The sequence below is a fragment of the Artemia franciscana genome, chromosome 1, assembly GCF_032884065.1.
Source record: "Artemia franciscana chromosome 1, ASM3288406v1, whole genome shotgun sequence".
NCBI classification, from domain to species: domain Eukaryota; kingdom Metazoa; phylum Arthropoda; class Branchiopoda; order Anostraca; family Artemiidae; genus Artemia; species Artemia franciscana.
This window is the reverse complement of record NC_088863.1, coordinates 65,295,285-65,321,071: the sequence shown is the minus strand read 5'-3', so window position 1 is coordinate 65,321,071 and position 25,787 is coordinate 65,295,285. Positions and strand designations below refer to the sequence as shown.

General features: G+C 34.3%; 1 protein-coding gene across 1 annotated transcript in view; it reads left to right on the top strand.

Annotated features, from left to right (window-relative positions):
- The first annotated feature begins 1,755 nt into the window (after window positions 1-1,755).
- Window positions 1,756-25,787, top strand: part of LOC136032952 (uncharacterized) — a 36,589-nt gene continuing 12,557 nt past the window's right edge. The window contains exon 1 of the mRNA XM_065713439.1: window positions 1,756-2,667. Coding sequence (XP_065569511.1) covers window positions 1,789-2,667 — 879 coding nt within the window. The 5' untranslated portion in view covers window positions 1,756-1,788. The remainder of the gene's footprint in view (window positions 2,668-25,787) is intronic.

The window sequence follows — 25,787 nt, the reverse complement described above, 5'->3', positions numbered from 1 at the left end:
ACTCCCTATTACGTAACAACCAAAGAAATCTTTAAGAAAAACCTCTTGAACACAAATATCTTAAAAAAAAGTCTTGAAGAAAAACGTCTTAAAAATATCTTGAAGAAAATGTCTAAAAAACGTCTTGAAATGTCTTAAATAACCCTGAAAAAACGTCTTGAAACACCTTGAAAAAACTTCTTGAAGAAAACAGTCTTAAGAGACGTCTTGAAGAAAGTGTCTCAAAAATGTCTCAAAATGTCTTGAAGAAAATACTCCCTTTTACGTAAAGCTTAAGTTTGCATCTTGATCTGGTGTGGACCTGAACTCTATCAACTCCTATTACTTGACATCCAAAGAAAGTCTTTGCATAAGTAAACAAATCCTATTACGCAGCGTACACCTCCATCTTGAAGAAAATTACTAACACCTGTATCTGGAGGGAATTGCCGTTAAACTTCTTCGTGATCTTAATTCATAAAGCAAGAAAAGAGTAGTGGCTATGGGTGCCGTTAAATCCAAAAAGCGGTCACTACCTATGAAAACAATGGACAAATTCCCTAAGTTACAATCGATTCCCAAGACTATTATTGGGTCATAGTCATCAAAAAATGTATGGTCGTTTGACTATTCAACTATGATGATTCACATGGCTGTCTCGGAATTTTTTAAGGTTTTCTTATATTTCCCATTCAAAAACCACATGTGAACAATTGTTTAACTTAAAGCCCTTTCCCCGGGGAGTATAGGGGGGGGGGTCATGTCAACCACAACCGTAAAAATATTGGATCTACTAACTATGCTAACTCACATGGCTATCTCAAAATATTGGTCAGATGTTTTTCGGAAAAAGGGTTGGAGAAAGGCTGTTGTCCTCCATTCTTTTGGTCACTTAAAGGCACTATAGATTTTAATTTTCCTTCAAATGATCTATCTCCTGATGCTCTAGGACTAATGATTCAATACCATTACCCCAGTAAAAAAAGCACCGTAAACGTGATCTTTCCTTGGGCAAAAACGTGCAAAATTCCACATAGGAGCTTGAAGCACTACAATAGAGCTCTCAGACACGCTCAATCCGATGGTTTGATTTTAATTGAGACCACTTGCCTTTTTCGAGTGTTTTTCTGCTTTTTTCAAAAATCATGCAAATTTTCTCAGGCTCGAAGCTTTCGATGAGCCTTAAAATTAATAGATTTTGTACAATTGAAACCAATATTTTAAAGAGATTCCTTTTTATGTATCTACTGGTATAAAAATTCCGTTTTAAAGAGTTTCGGTTACTATTGTGCCGAGTCGCTCGTTGCTTTTAGTTCATTGCCAGCAACTGTTTGAATACTAGAGTACTTTTCCCAAAAAAATGGTGAATAAGATTATAACTGTTTTTCGGTATTAATTAGCCTTTTTTACTTTTGTTATTTTTGATATACTACAATACCAAGAGAAACATAAGTTATATATGAACTTCATTTGTGAACAATTAGAAATATTTTTTTAGTTACTGTGATAAATCAAAATTGCACACCCCCCCCCCCCCCCTTTAATTCGTATAAGGTCATAAACTAAAAAATTTAGATCTTAAGATCGTTTAATCTTTTCATAAAAAAAGGGATTTTTTAATTTATTCAGGCAAAGTAGAGTTTCAAAAAAAACATATTATAATGATAAAAGTAGCACCAGTGAATAACTGTCCTTGTTAATATAAATTAAATCTCACTTTCAATACCACAAGACTACCATATGGATCGAAACACTTTAAAAGTAACAAAAACAAACAAAAACAAATCAGTATGTGTGTTAGGCTTTGCAATGCTACTGCTTTTGCTTTTCCCATTAATTTTGGCTTCTAATATTCCTGGCTTTCCTGGAGTCGACTATCCAACACTAGCATCTGTACCAACAACGTCGTTTGAATGTAACGGCCGAAGTGGATACTATAGTGATATAAATCACGGCTGTCAGGTCTTTCATATTTGTGATCACAGCTACCATCATTCTTTTTTGTGTCCAAATGGGACAATTTTTGACCAGATTTCAATGTCATGCCAATGGTGGTTTAATGTCAATTGTGATGCTAGTGAGAACTATTATATCTTGAATGAAAATTTATATAAAGGGAAAGATATAAGCCTCTATGGGAAAATTAGCAATGATTTGTATAATTTCATGATTGATAGTATTGGTATAAGTTTATCGAATGAAGGTAAATTTCAAAATATTGATAAACATCAGGTTTTGTTCAGCACAAACAACCAGGATGGCTTTCGTGAAATTCCTTTCATTCCGAAAACGGAAATCTACCCATTTCAATCTTTTGGATATTTCCAAACTTCGAATAGAGTAGAAAAAAATAACAAAAACAGAAACTACAAATTTGGCCAGTATTTTTCAGAGCCAAGCAATGGTCCTATGGTCCAAAAGACGGATGTTAATGAATTTAATAATCCAAGTCTATTTCAAGCAAAAATTCCTGATGGTAATACAAACCTGGGATTCAAACATTTGAACACAAATACCAATACCAAAACTGAAATTGAGAATTTTATTGACACTGTGAAATTCAGAACAACTTCAGCACCATTACGCCATCAGGACACCATGCAAATTCCAAGACTAGAAACCAGGCCGAAAACAGAAATAATTCTTGGTAAGCCTATTGATAGAAGACGACCCTTTCCAAGGCCGAAGGTAAACAGTTTCTTTTTTCCAATACCTATAGTTCTTTGTTTCCTTTTTTTAAAAACGGATTGTTATTATTTTTCTTAATTAGTTATTTAAAAGGAATAATTATGTAGTGTAGGACAGTCTGGATTTTATCATAGCCATCGCGACAGTTTCGACTAATCAAAAACTATATGACTACTATATTTTTGACTATATTTGATATAGTCAAATTATATTTGACAATACAGAAAAAATCTAATTCTTAATAAATCTTAATAAACAAGTCTTATAAATTTTGTGTATAATGTTAATAAATTCTAACACTTATTCAAGGGCAAAAAATCCTGTTTTCAGTGCGCTTTTTAACCTGACTACCGAATAAGAATAGCTTTAAATCAATATTTCACGATGGTTATTTGAAGTAAAATGGTCTTACGTTTGGACAATAGGATGCATGTAGCCGTCATGGAAGAGTCAGAGATTTTTAAAATAACTGTTTCCAAACCTTCATTTTTTTTTTATAGATAAGTGGATATATCGCAAAATCACGATAGTTGCTGTTCTGACACCCTTATAATCCCCCAAAATCATAAGTACAAACATGATGCACCTCCTTGGACGCTGTACAATGAATAGACAGCGTCTTGCTTAACAATTAATAGGAGAATATAGTTTTTCTTTGCTTAAAAAAAAAAAAATCACACAGAAGCTCAAGATCTAAAGACGGAAAGTTATGCTGGGATGAAATAAGCGAAAACACAGCCTAATCAGTTCAGAAAAATGTTGGAAAAGGATGTACAAAATTTATTTTTCAGACATAGGACGGACGAATTTTCTATTGAAAATACTAATGAAAATAATCTTAATTACTCAGGAATCATTTTTGAACTTTGTATTAGTGATCGGGCGACTATCCTAAATCAAAACACAGTGCGCATATATTTCTCGCACGATACTGGGAGATTATACTTAAAAAAAAGAATCGAGGCATTATTTGTCTCTAATATACGTTTGTTCAATCACCCGTGATATGGGTTTGCATAAAGGCTAAATTAAGACACACAAATATTACCCCCTCACCATCTACTTTTCAAAATCACAAGTAAAGTCATGTTTCACGTCTTTTGACTTGCGATTGTTCAGGGATTAATCATAATCATATTAAGGGATCTGGAACGATCGCCTACCCTCCCAAACCAAAAACACCGTAGAAATATATCCAAAGCATGATGTCTCATTAGAGCAAAAGGTGCTATTTAATGATTCTTAAACTCACAAAGCAAAACTGTGGGATTAGTTTGTGATGTAACTGTCCAAAAACTACATTTATATAACCTTCATGTTTGAATAAAGCTACAAAAAATATTCTTCCGTTTCTGCAGTCTTCGGTTTACAGGATTGGAAGACCCAAAATCGAAGCTCTCTCAGCTCCAACCCCAAAAATCATCCAAGATATCTTTTTGAGTGGTTAAAGATAAATCCTAAGTTAAGATATATTAAGTATGTATTTCACTTGTGGGATTGATTTTTGCCAAAGTTAGAATTTAGATATTTAAGCAGTAAACTATTGCTAATGCTGGGCACATATTTTGATATGAGAGTGCATTAACAAAACAAATCTCGTAGGCTACAAGTTTTGCCAAGGACATAGCTCTAGCACTGGGAAGACTCCCTTGCCTTCCTCCCGAAAAAACATTCCTATGTTTTACATATAGCCTCCAATTTCCCAAGTGATTTGTATTAAACTATAACTTGGCACTTAATATTTTTCGACCAGTACAACTAGAGAAACTATTGTGGACTAAGTGCCAAAGCTCCCTTTAATCCCAACTTTGAAGACCAAAAGAAAGTGCTAGTGATATATTTAAGGTTATGAAACATGACAAGCACATATTATAAGCAAAATCTCTCGCTGGAAAGCTTTTGGAATTATAAATGACAAATACGGGATTAAAATGTCAGTTTAAACCTCATTAATAGAATTTACTAATGAGCCTAATTGTTTGAAAAAGTGCTTGTGATTACACATTAATATTTAGTATTTAAGGATTTTCCAATTCATTGATTACAAACCCGAGACTATTTAAAAGCAAAAGACAGTAAGTGAATATCCTTAAACACTTTATTTTCACCAAATTGTCCTTTCGTCCCATTGTTCATTAGTGCTTTCACCAAACAGATCAAATTTTGCTGACCATGATTTTACTTACATTGCCCGTGATGTAACTGGACATTGGCATAAGAGTAGGTGGTTTACCTGAGGCTTCAATTTTGCTTATATGTAAGTGCTGTCAAATAAAATAGGTCCTGAAAGTTTCTGGTACACTTGCTGAGCGTGAATTGCCAACACATCCCCAGGACACAAAACTTAGAAATGAAGTATTGCAAATAAAAATTAGTGTGTGGTAGAATTAATTAAACTTTAATATTATACCAAATAAGCCCCTTGTATAAATTTGAATAATGAATCCAGCCACTTTTCCATAGAATGGCTTAAGGGAGGGGGGATGGGAGAACTTTTATCACAAACTCTGTCTTTTCTCTCTTTAATAGGATTGACTACGTGTAACAAGCTGGTTTTTAAGTCATAGCCGCAGTCCACGAAATTTTGTTCAGTTTGAGGCTCAATTGATGCCTCTGCCCAGACCTCAGCAGTCAATACGAACAAATTTTATAAATATCTTAGCATTCTGAATCATTCTGTCTTTCGTCTGATAGAATGATATCTAATTCTCTGATCATTTATTGGCATAGTCTAAGAAACTTTGGCGAGAATTCAGTTCCTGCTTCCTATTAATTCATCAGAGAGTAATTTATTTTAAAGTGTTTATTATCTTCTCAGATTTTTTGTGATTTTCGCTGTTGCTTTTCCCCTAGCCACAGATTTCATTTATGATTGAAATAATCATTCCTGTAACTTTTCTCTTAACTGCATATTATATTGCCTAGTATTTTCATTTGAGATTTGCAATGATTCTTGCTGTCACATCTATTCTAATCACACATCTTGTTTGCGCTTGATTTTCATGCATCATTTTTCAGACATCCTACAGTGTATGTTTCTTAAGCTGTTCGGATTCATTTCAAAGTCATTTCCAATGAAATATTTTACGTGTGTACAAACATAAGCAAATACAAAATTAACCGCTTAAAGGGAGTGTATACATTCGTTAATTTTTAGCTTTAAGACATGAGGTGTCAAATAAGCGATTTTATTTGAGTAAAAAAATTCTCGCGTAAATTAAATTCCTCCTCCCTGTTAATCCATAGAAGAATAATATTTTTTATAGGATTTATCTTCTTCTGGGAATCATTTTGATCCTCACTGTTTCTTTTCCTCTAACCACAGGTTTCATTAACGATTTGATGAATTCATTGTGATACTGGTTATCACATGTCTGCTAGCCACATATCTCGTTTGCACTTATTCCAATGCATCATTACCTCTAAAACTGGAAAGTTCTAATGCCTATGCCTTCTGAATATCTAAAACACACATTGGCATAACTCTCATTTTATTCTTTAGTTTCAAATCATAGGGTGGCAAATCAGCAATTTCAGTTGAATATTGAAATTATGTCGAGGCCCCAATTTTTCCTAACTGCTTATCCTTTAAAGACACTAAAATAACACTTGTAACTTTCTGAAACATCTAAGTTCCGGAATCACCTAGCTATTGTGTTATTCTTTAATTTTAAGGTCCATTAGCGTTTGTAACTAATCGCTTAGTTTCGCTAAACAACATTTTTGTTTGTATTTCAATGTGGTTTTGCAATTTCTTGTTCTATATTTTGTTCGCATTTGTTTGTTTTGTTAGCACTTTGGATGTTAACAAAATGAAGACATTTTGTTTCAAAACATTTTTCAAGACGTTTCAAGACATCCAAAAATGTATTTTAAGACATTCCTCTTCAAGACGCTTCAAGACATTTCAAAATATCCATAGACATTTGCTTAAGACATTTCTCTCAAGACATTTTTAAGACATTTCTCTTCAAGCCGTTTCAAGACATCAAAACATGTTTTCTAAGACAATTTTCTTCAAAACGTTTCAAGACATCCCAAGACGTTTTCTAAGATAATTTTCCTTTTAAGACACTTTTCTTCATGATTTCTTTAGTTCTTATGTAAAAGGGGAATTTTAAGGATGACGAATTTACACGTTACTTGTTTCTTCCGGCCCTCATGGAAGATCCCCACTTTTAACTAAGGAGGCCACACATGTGGGATATTACGTAATGGAGGTTCATACATCGGTGTTACATAATACTTTAAAAGATTTTTTCTTTCTTCGAGATCTCTCTTTCTTTTCAAGCGTTTTTTTAAAGAACCTATATATTCTAATGACTCTTGTATTCTCCCCATTTGGATTTGACAGGGACATTTGCAATCAATAGAATTGCACCCTAGACAGCTGGACCAGCAATCTATCTGTCTACTAAATAACCAATTCCACAAGCGGTGAATTACTATGTCCTGCTTAGTAAAATGATCAGACAATTGATATAGAATAGAATAGAATATGATTTATTGGCTAAAAAAGCGCACAAGCTAGCATAAGCACGTCATAACAATTATAATTACAATGATAAAGTAAATGTTAAGGGATAAACATAGTTACAAAGTTAAATCAATTATTAAAATGCGAAACAAAATAGGGAACAAAAGAGTTTTTGTACCTCATTGTCAACATTTGGGGACACAAGTCAAGTTGAGTATTTGGAGCTCTACGAGCACTAAGTCTTGTATTGGGAAGGATTGGGGGGTTTTCTTTGAAGGGGGGAAGAAGACGTCGATGATAGTCAGAACTAAGACACTTGTGCCCGAAGTTCATGGTAAGGAAGTGACGTCGTGATTCCAATGTAGTGATTTCAAGTCTAGCCAAACCTTCATCATAAGTAGTATAGGACGTCCCCAGTATAATTTTTATAGCTCTTTTTTGAATGCTTTCAATTTTAGAACATTGGGATTTGGTCAGTCCAGGGTGCCAGACAGGGCAAGCATATTCAAGACAAGGTCTTATATAAGAACAATAAATTATTTTAAGGTTCTGGATTGATATGGAGAACCGTTTAAGAAGGGAGAAAGATCTAAGGAGAAAACCACCTGTTTTAAATAAGTGAAAAGAGTGAGATTTCCATTTAAGGTCATTGTCCAAGTGCACACCAAGTAGCTTAACCATGTTTAAGTTTGGGATGCAATGGTAATTATTGATTTGGGGTATATTTTTAAAAAAAGAGAATAGCATTAAACTGCTTTTCGGTATGCTCAGATTGAGCTTAACATTGGCAAGATCATTCTTTAAGCTGTTAATGAGTGAGTCAAGTTTAACGCCCAAAGTGTTTGAGGTTTGACAAAGGTTAAGTAATGTCAAATCATCCTCAAATTTAAAAGTGTTGTCAAAGTTTGGTAAAACATTGTTAAAAACAATTAAGAATCCTAAAGGACCCAATTTAGTCCCTTGGGGTGCTCCACAGGAAATTGAGGTAAAACCAGATGAATCTCCGTTAGGGAGGACTACACATTGCTCACGACCAGATAAAAAACTAGCTACTATACGTAAAACAAAATCTCTGACACCTAAAGCCCTTGCATTATCAATAAATGTCTGATGATCCAAGTTGTCAAAGGCTTTACTAATATCAGCAAAAACAGCCTCAACGTAAGAACTACTTAACTCAAGATGTTTGAAAACAGTGTCTAGTATATAACATAAACAATGGGTTGTGCTATGATTCGGTCTAAAGCCAAACTGATTTGGGTTAATTTTATCTTGAATATCATCAAAGAGGAAATTGTAAATAAAACTTTCAAAAATTTTAGAGAAAATGGAGGTTTTTGATATTGGTCTTAAGTCAGAGGGGACTTTTGGGGTCTTGTTTTTTGGTATAGGTGATATAATAGATCGTTTAAAACACACTGGAAAAATACCATCTACAAGACATTGGTTAAAAATTGCAGTTAGAGGTACACTTAAATAATGGGCACATTTACAAATCAATTTGGTAGGGATATCACCTGGGTAAACTGACTTATTTGTATCAAGATTTTCGAGTTTAAGCTGGGTCTGATATATTCTAATCAAAGGAATGTCACTCACTGCACTGTTGGCCGGCATATTTTGGAGTGGCGGGTGAGTTTTACAAGTTGAAGTAAAATAATCGTTTATGATGTCTGCACTCACTGGGTTGCCATTACTATCCAGTAAGAGAAACTTAGAAGAGACCTTTCCCATGAGATCTTGGATACATTTGTGGAAATTCTTAGGGTTCGAATACAGTAACTTATTGAGCACGTGAGCACCCTGCTCTTTTCTTGCTTTACGATTTTCACTAATAATAATGTTTCGAAGTTTTCGAGATTCCTGGAAAAATCCTTCCTTAAAGAGTCTATCACGTTCATTTATTAGGCACAAAATTTTTTTATTTATCCATGGTTTACAATTGGATTTATAATATCGTGTTTCTTGTGAGTGCAATCATTGAGATGCTGAAGGGAAATTCAATTACTAGTGTTTGGTTATATTTGAAGTGCATCTACTTGCTAAGTAATGCTTTAGAAGGGTATTATAAACCAAGAAAAAATGATTCTTCACTTCTTAGTGATATGAACCTAGCATTTTGGAGGATTCTTCCAAGAAAATTTCTAGCGATGTTTTGTTAGAGAGTGAATTAAAATTCTTCAAGACATAGGAAAATACTCCTTCTTTGAGAATGTTTACAGGAGTTTCCTTAAAGAGTGATCTAAGACATGGACACAAGACATGTGACTGAATTCTATATTTTGTTCATTTTTGTTGGTATTATTTTTTCTCAGTTCCCAACCTGTGACACTCAATGGCTGATCCAGCCCCAGCGAGCACTTCCAATGGGGGTGGGGGTCTATCAACCAATCCCAGAAGAGGGGGGTTGTTATTACAGATAAATTTAAACCAAAGTAAGAGTTATTTCTGAGAAGTGTTAGTGGAAATGCTACGTTTCTTTGAGCCATGGCTATTCATATTCACACCACTGTGACGGTACGTGGCCGACACGCCCCTTAGAAGGCAGTTCCAACGGTCCCCTTAACATCCAATTCGAATCAGGGCCTAGAAATTATATTCAGTGGGGCCCTAGCGAGCTATTCTAGTGGGGTTCCCTAACATTCAATTCAACCAGGGCCCTACAAATCATTTCCTCCAAGAGATGACAAATTTCAGCGCCAGTGCATATTTAAAAAGGTTTGATTTGAGGTAACTGAAAAAAGTGATAGAAAGGGATTATTGTTTTATCCAGAATTGAACCTACCGACACAGTAAAAAAAAAGCTTGATCAATTTTTGACTAATGCTTTAAAAGGATTTTATAAACCCAGACAAAGTGATTATTCACTTCATAGCGATATGATCTTAGCGATATGAAGTATTTGGAGGGCCCTTCTTAAAAAAATTCTTGAGATATTTTGCTACAGAATGATTTAAGTTTTCTCAAAATAAGAAAATGGGCGCACAAGAGATGTGACTAAATTCTATATTTTGTTCATTTTTCTTGGAATTATTTTCTGTCAATCCCTGACCTGTGACACTCAATGGCTATTCCACCCCCTAGCGATAAATTCCAACGCAAGGAGGGGGGGGGGCTAGCAACCAATTCAAATGGGGTTTTTTAGTAGATATTAATTTAAACAAGAGTAAGAGTTATTTCTGAGAGGTTTTAATGGAAATACTACGTTTCTTTGAGCCATGGCTATGTATATTCACGCTACCCTGGCAATATGTGGGTGACCCAAGCATCAAAATATATAGTGTCAAACTAGATTTATATATATACATATATATATATCTATATATATAAAAATAAGTTGTCTGTCTGTGGATGTGTGGATGGATGTGTGGATGGATGTGTCAGGTGACGTCACCTGAAAAAACTGGATTAGGTGACGTCAAAACTGAAAAAACTAAAAAAAGGCAAAAACTACAAAAAAAACTAAAAACTAATAAAAAAAATAAAAAAGCTAAAAAACTAAAAAAACTATAAAGGTAAAAACCAATAAAAAACTAAAAAAAAAACTGAAAAAACTAAAAAAAGGCAAAAACTACAAAAAAAAACTAAAAACTAATAAAAAAAGTAAAAAAGCTAAAAAACTAAAAAAAACTAAAAAAACTAAAAAAAGGTAAAAAACTAAAAAAAATAAAAAATAAAAAAAAAACAAAAAAAAAGGAAAAAAATGAAAAATAAGCTAAAATAAAGGTAAAAACCAATAAAAAACTAAAAAAAAAAGGAAAAAACTAATAAATGACGACACTCAAAGAGAAAGCGACCAGGACAAAAAACTAAAAAAAAAGGCAAAAACTACAAAAAAACTAAAAACTAATAAAAAAAATAAAAAAGCTAAAAAACTAAAAAAACTAAAAAAAGGTAAAAAACTAAAAAAACTAAAAACTAAAAAAAAACTAAAAAAGGTAAAAACTAAAAGAACTAAAAAAGAAAAAAATAAATGACGACACTCAAAGAGAAAGCGACCAGGACAAAAGGAATGTTCGATTAGCAATCAACAAAGCACCGGGACACAGGGAGTATAAATGACGACCAGGACACAAGTAAAAAAAAAAATTAACAAAACTAAAAAGAAGGTAAAAACTACAAAAAAACTAAAAAGAAAAAAAAACTAAAAACTAATAAAAAAACTAAAAAATCTAAAAATCTAAATAAACTAAAAAAGAAAAAAAAAGGAAAAAAATAAAGGAGAAAAACAAAACTAAAAAACGAATGTATATACAGACCGGTACACCGGGATACAAATGACGACCGGGACACAGGGAATATAAATAACGACCGGGACACAGGGACACAACTACAACGGGGACACCGGGGGAAACAGGGGGATATAAATGACGACCGGGACAAAAAAACTAAAAAGAAATAAAAACTAAAAACTAATAAAAAAAACTAAAAAATCTAAAAATCTAAATAAGCTAAAAAAGAAAAAAAAAGGAAAAAAATAAAGGAGAAAAACAAAACTAAAAAACGAATGTATATACAGACCGGGACACCGGGATACAAATGATGACCGGGACCCGGGACACAGGGAATATAAATGACGACCGGGACACAGGGACACAACTACAACGGGGACACCGGGGGAAACAGGGGGATAACCTGACAATCTATTTATATGCAAAGACAATGGGACAGCAAAGAATGTTGTATATTCGCAAGTTTTACGTAGTTAAAACCATATATATATATATATATCTATATTCACAGGTGGGACATAGGGACACAACTACAATGGCGCGTAACTATTATGGCGCGTAACGACTTACGCGCGCGGGGGGGCTTGGGGGGGGCGCGAAGCGCCCCCACCAACTAGGTGTTGGGGTGGCGCGAAGCGCCACCCCAACAGCTAGTATATATATATATATATATATATATATATATATATATATATATATATATATATATATATATATATATATATATATATATATATATATATATATATATATATATATATATATATATATATATATATATATATATATATATATATATATATATATATATATATATATATATATGTATATATATATATATATAGAAAATTGCAAGGTCTTGAAATTTAATTGTTAAACAATGGGAATGTGTTGCGCCTCAGGAAAAGTTAGACTTTCCCAACTGGCTGCACCACCAGAGCCATTGCAGACCTTATGACGTTACAGAATGGGACACCGGGACACAAATGACGACCGGGACACAGGGACATAAGGAATATAAATGACGACCGGGACACTCAAAGAGAAATCACGGACCGGGATACCGGGATACAAATGACGACCGGGACAAAGGGAATATGAATGACGACCGGGACACCGGGGTAAAACAGACGACCGGGACACAGGGAATATGGTTGACGACCGGAACAGTCAAAGAGAAACTACTGACCAAGACACCGAGACATAAATGACGACCGGGACACCGGGACACAGGAAATATAAATGACTATCGGTACACAGGGACACAACTACAACGGGGACGCCTGAAGGGCACAGAGGGATATATAAATGAAGACGGGGATACAGGGAGTATTTGATTAGCAATCACAATCAAAAAGGTTCAAGGGCAGTCATTAGAAAAATAGGGTATAGATCTGAATACGGATAGTTTTCCCATGGGCAATTATATGTTGCATGTTCAAGAGTCGGTAAACCTGACAATTTATGCATATGCACAGACTATGGGACAGTGAAGAATGTTGTATATTCGCAAGTTTTACGTAGTTAAAAACATATATATATATATATATATATATATATATATATATATATATATATATATATATATATATATATATATATATATATATATATATCCTTCTATATTCACAGATGGGATACAGGGATTTTCATTGTCCCTTGTGTTCTATTGCTGTTTTTCAAAGATATTCGATTATTAAAGCAAGTACAATTTCTAACAATGATATCCATCAAGCTTCAAAGCTTAATTTTTCTTTTTTAACGTTTTTAAATTCCTTTAATCCCTTGTTTTTTAATTTTAATTTTTTTCTTTTTTAGTTTAAATTTAGGTTTTTAGTTTTTTTAGTTTGTTCTTTTTTTCCTTTTATTTTTTTTAGTTGTTTACCCCTTTTTAGTTTTTATAGTTTTTTCTTCTTCCTTTCTTTTATTTTTCTTCTGTACTTTTTATTTTTTTCGGAACGTGCCCCAGCAACACTTCTGCAAGGTGCTAATTTTTAACTGCGTAAAACTTACGGATATACAACTGGTAATTCCTCTGATATACTCTGGTAATTCCTCAACACGTACTCTTTTTTGATTTTCGCTTTCAGCCGCAAGCCAGGTTTCGCGTTGCTCTTTTAATACATCGACACGCTTTCTTTTGATAATTTCTCTCTGAGCCAAAAGCGTACCCCCCCCATAGGGCAACACGTATGCAAGTGCTAATATTGAACTGCGTAAAACTTGTGGATATATACCATTCTTCGCAGTCCAATTATCTGTGCATATAAATAGACCCTCCGGTTTCCTGACTCTAAAACATGCAACATATAATTGTCCAAGGGAAAAACAATCTGCATTAAGATCTATACAACATTTTTCTAATGATTGCCCTTGAGTTTTGTTGATTGCAAATGCTAATCGAATTGAGAATTACAATCTTTCAAATTGAAAAGGCAGATCCGTTGGAATCATGGAAATGCGAGGAATAGCAAAAGCCTCACCCTCCGAACGCCCTGTCAAGATTGTTGCCTCTATTACATTTTCCATTGTTTTTTTTACGGCAAGTTGCGTGCCGTTGCAAAGAATTGGTGGGTTAATGTTTGCTCAACAGTGTTATTGGTACGCCTAGAGATCCCCTGGAGATCCAGGGAATTTAAAAATTCTGATGGATAGTTAACCGCCTCATTTGATTCCAGAACTGTGTTGACTGACTTGTAAATGACTGCCTGGTCTCGAATCTTGGACAGAATAATATTGTTGATTTCGTGGATTTCTTTGTTCTTGGCTGCCAGAATCACTCGTTCACTTAGCAATTTATGATTTTTGTAATTGGTTAGAATATTCGGAAATACCTTTTCAACCAATTCATTTTTTTGACCGTTTCCAATTTCCAGCAATTGATCTGAAAATATTTCAGGAGAGTGATCGTTTTCCAATCGGACACACATATTTGTAGTTAATTTTAATTTCTATACGTGTACCCATAAATTAAAATTTTTAAGGCAAGCATCCATTTCGTCTGCAGGTGTCGATCTAGGAATAACAGGTAATGTTTGCCTGAAATCTCCGGAAAGCAATATTAATGTGCTGCCAAAGGGTTTGGAACTACCTCGCAAATCTTGCAATGATCGGTGAAGAGCCTCGAGCGATTTTTGTGTGCAATTGTGCACTCGTCCCAAACAATAAAGTTGCATTATTGCAATACTTTACCTATCCCAGATGAACTGGAAATGTTGCACGTGGGAGTTTCTGTAGAGTGCATATTCAGAGGCAAGTTCAAAGTGGAATGAGCAGTTCCTTCACCAAGCAGCAACGTTGTGGCTATTTCGGACGACGCAAGCGCCAGCGCTATGTCATTTTTGGATTGAATTGATGAGGTAAATTGGACATTCCTAGTCTGGCCCTTTCTCTTTGAGCTGCAGGCCTGGTTTTGCATTGCTCTGGTGTTTCCTCCTGGTGTTCCCTTTTTGGTGACATTATAGGATAATTATACACGCATTGCTTTTTTAATACAGCGACACGCCTTCTTTTTTGCTATCTCTATCAGCCGCAAGCCTGGTTTCACGTTGCGAACATGACGTCATTTATAGATTTTGATATTTTTTTCAGTTTTTTCCTTTTTTTCGTTTTTTTTTACGTCATATTGAATATGACGTCATGTAGTTTTTTTTTATTTTTTTCCTTTTTACTTTGTTTTATTTTTTCCTTGTTTTTAGTTTTTTCTTTCTTAGGTTTTTTCATTTTTCTTTTTAGCTTTTTTTGTTTTTAAATTTTTCTTTTTTTTTCTTTTTAGCTTATTTAGTTTTTTACATTATTTGGTTTTTTAATTTTAGTTTTTTTAGTTTTTTTTTTTTTTCTTTTTAGTTTTTTTCCCTATTTCATTTATTTAATTTTTTATTTTTTAGTTATTTTTTCTTTTTTCTTTTTTTTTCTCTTAGCGTTTTTCTTTCTTTTAATTTTCTTTGTTTTTTTTTCTTTTCTTTAGTTTTGTCTTTTTGTCTCTTTTTAGTTTTCTCTTTTTGTTTTTTCTTTTTTAGATTTTTCTTTTTAGTTTTTCTTTTTTTTTAGTTTTTCTTATTTTAGTTTTTTCTTTTTTAGTTTTTTCTTTTCTTAGTTTCTTCTTTTCTTTTTTTCTTTTTTAGTTGTTTTCTTTTGACCCATCCCTTAGGGAGTTTTGACAGCATTCTGTAGTGGTTCGACCCATCGTTTAGGGAGCATTTCCAGCGACTCCCCTAGCTTCCAATTCCACCCGGGGAATAGAAACTAATTCCCCCCGGGGAATAGAAACCAATTCCAAGAGGACCCTAGCGAGCAATTCTAGCGTAGCCCCTAAGGGGAATGGCAAATTTCAGCGCCACTGCATACCTACAAAGATTCGATATTCTTTTTTTGAAGCAACCGGAAAAGGTAATAGAAAAGGAGGCTTATTTTATCCAGAATTGAAATTTACCGACACGGTAAAAAACGCTTGATGGATTTTCGACTAGTCATGACGGTCTAGAGTTGCTGAAGAAGCAAGAGATGTACAATGATGACCAAAATATGGCAAAGTGATTGTGCAGGCCATGGGATGATGATGATTCTATTGATAATTAAACATGACCTTTACTGTACTACCTTGTAAATCACATGATACTTCAACCGAGTAATATTACCGAGTAGATTACCAAGTAATCTACTCATATGAAGCGTCAAAATAAATATCTATAGTGCCTTTTACTTCATAGGACTACCCATACCTTCAGAAGCTAATTATCCACCGTACATTTTTACTGGCTCCGCAATAGGAGGCCTAATAAGCATATAATTTTACCGGTAATTCTAAATCAATTTAACATCTCAGAATTTTCACACAATAGTAATTTGGCCTTCTTTTAGCTAAAATTACTCTTTTGCAACCAATGACTGAAAACACAGCTTTGCTGTTGGACAGTCATTTTGGCTAAAATGAATGTCTATCTTAGCCATTATTTTGTAGGACTACCTGCACCTTTGAAAACCAATGCCCCACCATACGACAGTACTGCCCCTGAAACAGGAGGCTCAATACGTGTAGAGGTTTTTCACCGATTCTAAATCAATTAATTATCTCAGAATTTTCACAGAATAGCTTTTTAGCATTCTTTTGGCTAGATTGTTGATTTGCCCCACAAAGTGCTTCAAACCGCCGGTTTGCTTTGGAATGGTCTTTTTGGCAAAAATAAATATCGATGTCAACCCTTCGTTTTGAACGACTACCTGCAACTTTTGAAACGAATGCACCACAGTAAATCATTAGTGCCTCTCTGGTACCCTTTATCATTCACAAGATATTTTTAGATTCTTTTTTAATAGAGATCTCTAATCCCACTTCCCCCACTTCTGATTCCGGTTAAAACGGTTCAACCTTCAATTCTGCTGGCTTCAATCTCAGTTCAATCGGGTACAGTTCCCACTATACCCCTTCCGATTCCAACTCCAAATGTGGCTCTGGTTGCGTCATTTCTGATTTCCCACTTCTGCCTTCCCATTCCAAAGCCCTGATCCCGTCAGCTCCACTCCAAGCTCCAACGATTCCAAGATTTATATGCGGCTGCCTCTGTGGTCATCTACAGCTGGAAAATGACACCTTTTCGGAACACATTATCACCCCTAAGGGTTTTTTATCCTTTTCTCCCTCGAAAATAAATTCAAAATTAAAACCAAATATTGTTTTTATTTGAATTTGTTGTGGGTTTATTTCTTTCTTGAAACTTGTTGCATGTTGATTTTCCTCTTCGTGAAACTGATTTTGTTCGTGGACCTGAAATTGTTCATAGAACTTGTTACATATTAATTTTTTTCATGAAACTTATTGCGTGCTCATTATTGTTTTCCAAATTTGTTACAAGTTGATTTTTTTCTTCGTGAAACTTGTACATTGATTTTTCTCATTTAAAAAACTGATATTATTCATGGAAATTTTTTCTTCTTGATTTTTGTTTCTATCACTCATTACGTACTGGCTTTTTCTTTGTTCGTGAAACTTGTTGCATTTTGATTTTTTCATCCTAAAACTTGTACATTTATTTTTCTTTTCGGAGCTTGTGCTCATTTTTGTTCTTGAAACCTGTTGTGTATTGATTTTTCTCTCTGTCAAACTTGTTTATCGATTTCTCTCTTTGTGAAATTGATTTTGTTTATGGAACTTGTGTCATGCTAATTTTTATTCGCGGAAGTTGTTACGTGCTGATTCTTCTTCGTGAAATTTGTTGCAAGTTGATTTTTCTCTTCATGAAACTTTTTTACTGATTTTTTTCCTCTTGAAACTGATTTTGCCTATGGAATTCATTGCGTGCTGTTCTTTTTCGTTCGTGAAACTTGCTAAGTCTTGATTTTTGTTCGTTAAACTTTTTGCATGTTTTTTTTCACTTTGTGAGACTTGTCTGTTGATTTTCCTCCTTGCGAAGCTGATTTTAATCAAGGACCTCGCCAAGTACTAATTTTTTTGTTTGTGGAACTTCCTGCGTCCTGATTTTGCTCTTTGCCTCTTCGGGAAACTTTTACATTGATTTTTATTCCTCGTCAAACAGATTTTGTTTATGCAACTAAGTGTGTGGTGATTTTTTTAGGTCATGGTACTTACTGCACGTTGTTTTTTTCCCTTTGCGGGACTTATATATTGATTTATATCCTCTTGAAAATAAATTTCATAAGGGAACTCGTTGCTTCCTAATTTCTTTTGCACGCAGAACTCGCTGCGTCCTGATTTTCTTCGTGAAACTTGTTGCAGATTGATGTTTTCTCTTCGTGAAACATGTACATTGATTTTCTCCTTGTAAAATTGATTTTGTTTATGTAACTTAAAGAAAATTAGGTTAGGTCCTGGGGTGAAATCAGTTTCACGATGAGAAAATCACCGTACAAGAATTACGAAGAGAAAAATAAAAATGTAACAAGTTTTCACGAAAAATCAGCACGCAAGAAGTTCCAAGAGCACAAAATCAGCAAGCTCAGTGAACAAAATTAGTTTCACGAGGAGGAAAAATCTGTTTACAACTTTAACGAAAAGAAAAGTTAACGTATAACAGGTATTTTGAAGAAAAATCAGCACGCAGCACATTCCACAAACAAATAACAGCACACAGTAAGTTCCAAGGGGGAAAAAATCAATAAGTTTCACAAAGAGAAACATCAACAAGCAACAAATTTCACAAAAAAAAATCAGCACGCAACAATTTCCATGAACAGAATCAGTCTCACGAGGGGAGAAATCAATATACAAGTTTCACGAAGAGAAAATTCAACATGCATCAAGTTTCAGGAACAAAATCAGCACAGGACACGCTCCACAAAAAAAATCAAAACGCAACAAGCTCCAAGAACAGAATCTGTTTCATGAGGAGAAAAAATCAACATTAAACAAGTTTTACGAACAAAAAGCAGCACGCAAGAAGTTCCGCAAACCACAAGAAGCATGCAATAGTCTTATGAATAAAATCAGTTTCAAGAGAAAAATAAATAAATTTACAAGTTTCACGACAATAAAAAACAACATGCAATAAGGTTCACGAACAAAAATCTGCAAGAAAAAGGCTCCACAAACAAAAATCAGCGCACAATAAGTTCCATGAACAAAATCGGTTTCACTAGGAAAAAATGAATGTGAAAGTTTCACTAAGAAAAAATCAACAAGCAAGAAGTCTTAGTAACAAAAATTAGCACGCTGAACAAAATCAACATGCAACAACTTCCATCAACATAAACGGTTTCATGAGGAGAAAAATATATATAGAAGTTTCACGAAGAGCAAAATGAACATGCAACATGTTTCACGAACAAAAATCAGCACACAACAGATTCCCCAAATAAAAAATCACCAGATTCCCCCCAAAAAAAGTTCCACGAACACAACCAGTTTCACGATTAAAGAAAAAAATGTATAAGTTTCTGGAAAAAAATCAACATGCAACAAAGTTTACAAACAAAACCAGGAAACAGCCAGCTCTATGAACAGAATATAAGCATGCAACACGGTTTTTGAACAAAATAAGTCTTACGAGAAGAATAATTAATGTATAAGTTTCATGAAGAGGAAAATCAACATGCAACAACTTTCACGAAGAAAAATCAACACACAAAAGGTTCCACAAACAAAACCAATTTTCCGAGAAAAATTAACATAAAAGTTTCACGAAGAGAAAATCAACGAAAAAAATCAGCACGCAACAAGTTCCATCAGCATAATCAATTTGACAAGGGGAAATATCAATGTAAAAATTTCTCGAAGAGAAAAATCAAGATCAAACAAGTTTTACAAATAAAGATCTGCACACAACAAGTAGCACAAACAAAAATATGCTCGCAATAAGTTCAATGAAGAAAATCAGTTTTACGAGGAGGAAAATCAATATACAAGTTTCACCGTGAGAAAAATCAATATGAAACAAGTTTCACGAACAAAAATTTCAGCGCGCAATAGGTTCCAGGAACCAAAATCAACACGTAAGGAGTTCCATGAGCAAAATAAGTTTTTGACGAGAGAAAAATCAATGTACAGCCTTCACGAAGAGAAAAATCGACACGAAACAAGTTTCATGAGTAAAAATCAGCACAAAATAAGTTCTATGAACAAAATCCACATGCAACAAGCTCAATGAACAAAATCAGTTCCACAAAGAGAAAATCAGTGTACAAGTTTCACGAAGAGAAAAATCAACACACAACAGTTTCAAATAAAAACAATTGTCAACTTTTAGGATATAAATTTATTTTTGAGGCAAAAACGGTGAAAACTACTTAGGCGTGATAATGTGTGCCAGAAGGGTGTTGTTTGCTAGCCATAGATTACCACGGAGGCAGTCACATATAAAACCTTGGAATCGTTAGAACTTGGAGCGGAATTAACGGGATCGGAATATGGAATCAGAGGGCAAAAGTGTGAAATTTGGAGGTGACACAACTGGAGCCAGATTTGGAGTTGGAATCGAAGGGGGATAGTGGAAACTGGAATCGGTGGAACCAGGATGGAAGACTGCAGAATCGAAGGTGGAACTTCTGTAGCCGAGTTCAGAAGTGAAGGAAGAGGAATTAGATGTCACTTTATTAAAAAAAGTATCAAAATTTGTTATAAGTTTTTCTGAGGGGTACTAGAGGATCAGTGATTCTGTACAGTGTTGTATTCGTTTATAAAGATGCAGTTAGTCCTACAAAATAAAGGGTTAACATAGATATTTATTTTGACCGAAAAGATTGTCCCACAGCAAAGAAACATTTTCAAGCATTTATTGATGCAAAACAATGGTTCTAGCTGAAAGAATACCTAGAAGCTCCGGTGTGAAAATTCTGAGATAGTCAATTGCTTTAGAATTAGTGAAAAAACTATACGCGCATTGGGCCTCCTGTTTCAGAGGAAGTAATACCTTACGGTGGGGCATTGGTTTCTTCTAAAGGTGCAGGTAGTCGTATAAAAAGAACAGTTAACATAAATATGTATTTTAACGAAGAAAACCGTCCAACAGTAAATTAACGTTTTCAGTCATTTTGTGATGCAAAACAATATTTCTAGCCAAAAGAAGGCCAAAAAGCTATTGTGTGAAAATTCTGATATGGTCAATTGATTTAGAATTACCAAAAACACTATACGCATATTGAGCCTCCCGTTCAAGAACCAGTAAGGCTGTATGGGGGTGATACAGGTAGTCCTACAAAACCAACGGCAACATAGACATTTATTTTAACGCTTCATATGAGTAGAGGATGCGGTTAAAGCTTGGAAAAATTGTGCACAGTTGTCTATAATAGAACTTCAGCTATTATATAGAAGGATCAGTGGTTCATAAATAATGACGAAGACCACACTGCCTTTCCATAATACAACAACAAAAGAGAGAATAATGAGGACTTTTTTCCCAAGACAGTGAACCAACAAAACCTATTTGAATATTTCGGCCCTATATTTAAGGGCCGTCTTCAGCAAAGAAAAAATAAAAAAAACAATAAAACACTTACAATAAAAGTTGTAAAATCTGCAAAAAATCATCAGTGGACAAGCTCTGTGACAGAAAATTTTCGAGTGATTTTCGTTCTGAGGAAATTATACGTCTTCTGTGTTTTTTGTCCTTAATAATATGATTCAACGTTTTTAGATGTAGTTTATGTGTGAACGGTGACTCTCGTAAAGTATTTAAGTGAAATTTATGCCTTAAGGACTTAGGAATAATTTTATTCCTTCTGCAGGATTTCAGAAACGTTTGTTGATTGATAATGTTCGCGTGTTTTTTCCCTAAACTAATAAAATGAAAAATATCTTTGGTCAAATGCTCCCTATAAACGTGACGTAAATAATGACGAAGACCACACTGCCTTTCCATAATAAAACAACAAAAGAGAGAATAATGAGGACTTTTTTCCCAAGACAGTGAACCAACAAAACCTATTTGAATATATCATTTGAATAGAAAAAATAGAGACTTGGGTGAATACACACTCAACCCTATGTAAACAAAATTAATTATAGAAAATAATCTAATTCAAAATAAAACAAAAATAGGAACGAACAAAAACAAGCCCAATATCAAAAGAACTATCAGATTAGCTGCAGAGAAGGCAAATATCGCAAAAGGAAATCATTCCAATTTTTAATAAATACAGTTAGTGAAATGAATGAACCTTTTTATCTTTTAAAATGTTAGCTTTTATCAGACAGTCTTGGCTGAACTTTTCGTTAAGAAGTAATGATGCCAAGGCTATTTTAAAATAAAAACAAATCAATTTTTAACTGAGAACTTTTATTGTAAGTGTTTTATTGTTTTTTATTTTTTCTTTGCTGAAGACGGCCCTTAGATACAGGGCCGAAATATTCAAATAGGTTTTGTTGGTTCACTGTCTTAGGAAAAAAGTTCTCATTATTCTCTCTTTTGTTGTTGGATTGGTGGTTCTTTCTGTAGGTTGGGGGAGGAGTATTTCTTAAGCGTCAAAAAGTGCGTTTCTAATTCTTTGTGCCATTCTGGCACAAAGAAATGCCAAGAAATGCCATTCTGGATCTTAGATATTTCAGGAACTTACGATTGAATAAGGAACGTGTTAAGCAAAAAGGAGGAATCGAAATCATAACAAAATTTCTTAATTAAACTGAAATTGCTGATTTGCCATCTTATTATTTGAAACTAAAAGAATCGTCGATGATTGTCATTTTAAATATTCTGATGATAGTCATGTCAATTTTAAATATTTCAGAGGGCATAGGCATTGGAACGAAATGTTTTGAAAGAATCATAACAGCTATAGTAAAAGTCATATTATATTACAATGTTATATTATATATATATATATATATATATATATATATATATATATATATATATATATATATATATATATATATATATATATATATATAAATATTTATATATATATATATATATATATATATATATATATATATATATATATATATATATATATATATATATATATATATATATATATATATATATATATATATATATATAAATTATATATATATATATATATATATATATATAATATATATATATATATATATATATATATATATATATATATATATATATATATATATATATATATATATATATTAGTTATGTTATATTACTATAGTAAAAGTAGTAATAGTAAATTTTGGGTGACAAGCTTGCTACTTGTTCCTGTAAAAACACCCAGCAACTGAAACGTCGATTCGACGTCCTATGCGCCAGCAATGGCTCTGGAGGATCTTTATTCTTTTTTATGGCACTTGGTATTAACCAAGTGACATGTAGCAATCGCAAATTCTGTCGGTCTGTCGGTCTGTCTGTCGGTCCCGGTTTTGCGACTTTAGGCACTTCCAGGTAAGCTAGGACGATGAAATTTGACAAGCGTATCAGGGACCGGACCAGATTAAATAAAAAATAGTTGTTTTTCCGATTTGACCATTCGGGGAGGGAGGAGTGGGGGCCGGTTAATTTGAAAAAAATAGAAAAAATGAAGTATTTTTAACTTATGAGCGGGTGATGGGATCTTAATGAAATTTCATTTTTGGAATGATATTGTGTCTCAAAGCTCTTATTTTAAATCCTGACCGGATCTGATGACATTGGGGGGAGTTGGAGGGGAAACCTAAAATCTTGGAAAACACTTAGAGTGGAGGGATCGGGATGAAACTTGATGGGAAAAATAAGCACAAGTCCCAGATACATGATTGATATAATCGGAACGGATCCGCTCTCTTTGGGGTAGCTAGGGGGGGGGGTAATTCTAAAAAATTAAAAAAAATGAGGTATTTTTAACTTGCGAACGGGTGATCAGATCTCAATGAAATTTGATGTTTTGAAGGATATCGTGTCTTAGAGCTCTTATTTTAAATCCCGACCAGATCTGATGAAATTGGGGGGGGGGGGTTGGGAGGGGTAAAACCTAAAACATGGAAAACATTTAGAGTGGAGGGATCGTGATGAAACTTGATGGGAAAAATAAACACAAGTCCTAGATACATGATTAACATAAAAGGAACAGATCCACTCTCTTTGGGGTAATGGGGGGGGGGGGTTATTTCTAAAAAATTAGAAAACATGAGGTATTTTTAACTTACGAACGGGTGATCGGATCTGGTGACATTGGGGGGAGTTGGGAGGGGGAACCTAAAACTTGGAAAACACTTAGAGTGCAGGGATCGGGATGAAACTTGGTGGGAAAGACAAGCACAAGTCCTTTATACATGATTGACATAACCGGAACGGATCTGGTCTCTTTTGGGTAGCTGGGGGATGGATTAATTCTGAAAAATTATAAAAAATGAGGTATTTTTAACTTACGAAAAGGTGATCGGATCTCAATGAAATTTGATATTTAGAAGGATATCGTGTCTCAAAGCTCTTATTTTAAATCCTGACCAGATCTGGTGACATTGGGGGAAGTTAGGGGTGGGGAAACCTAAAATCATGGAAAACACCTAGATTGGAGGGATCGGGATGAAACTTGTTGGGAAAAAAAGCAGAAGTCTTACATACGTGATTTAAATAATTGGAACGGATCCACTCTATTGGCGGGGGAGGGCTAATTCTTAAAATAAGAAAAAATTACGTATTTTTAACTTACGAAGGAGTGATTGGATCTTACGGGGGAGTTGGAGGGGGAAACCGGAATTCTGGGAAAACGTGAAACTTGGGGTATTTTTATCTTATGAGACATGGAATCCATGTCTCAGAGCTCTTATTTCAATTTCCGACCAGATCTTTTGACATTGGGGGGAGTTGGAGGGGGAAATCATGGAAAAACACTTGGAGTGGAGGAATCAGGATGAAGCTTGGTGGATAGAATAAACAAATGTCCTTGATACGTGATTGACAAAATCGTACTGGATTCGCTTTCTTTGGAGGAGTTGGGGGGGAGGGGTTCAGGGATTTGGAGAGTTTGGTGCTTCTGGACGTGCTAGGACGATGAAAATTGGTAGGCGTGTCAGGGAGCTGCACAGTTTGACTTGATAAAGTTGTTTTCCCAGATTTGACCATCTGGGGGGGGGGGCTAAAGGGAGAGGAAAAATTACAAAAAATTAGGTATTTATAACTTACGAGTGGGTGATCGGATCTTAATGAAGTTTGATATTTAGAAGGACATCGTGACTCAGAGCTCTTATTTTAAATCCTGACCGGCATTAAGCCTCTTATTTTCCTTTTTAAATCAATCTATTGATTCATAGAATTTTGTTAGAGCTCATGCCATATGATCTCTTGGCTCTTAGCTCTTCTCACCTCGTCACAAGTGCCATATGAGCTGTTGGCTCCTGTTTTATATTAAAAGGCATGATAAAATTATCAATTATACAGCAAATTTGTGCGTGCTTTTATAACACATTGTGGGTGCTTCGTAGCATATTTATATGTTCTTTAATAGCACATTGTGTGTGATTCATTACAGATTTAGACGTGCTCTCATAGTACATTGTGAGTGCTTCATAGCACATTTGTGCTTGCTTTGTAGCACATTGCGAGTGCTTCATAGCACATTTGTACATATTTTAAAAGCACATTGCGAGTGCTTCATAGCAAATCTGGGCGTGTTTTTATAGCATATAGCGAGTGCTTTTTAGTACAATTGTCCGTGCTTTCATAGCAAATTACGCGTGCTTCATTGCACATTGTAGATACTTCATAGCATATCTCCGCGTGCTTTTATAGCACACCACTGTGCTTCCTAGCATTTTGAGAACGTCTGTAACCCACCAACAGTCAAATTCATAACTGTATGAGCCTGAAGGAGCAGACTAAGTGTAACTTTAGAACAAGGTCAAAGACACAGGCAGAACTACTCTTAGCTATATACAAAGCCAAGGAAATGGACGAAGAACGCCTAATGGCCTTTTTTGTGCCTCCATTAAGGTGAGCATGGAAATAATTCTGACTGAACTAGACCTTGCTGACAGGTAAAGCCACAGAACCTGCTGCGATTGTTCC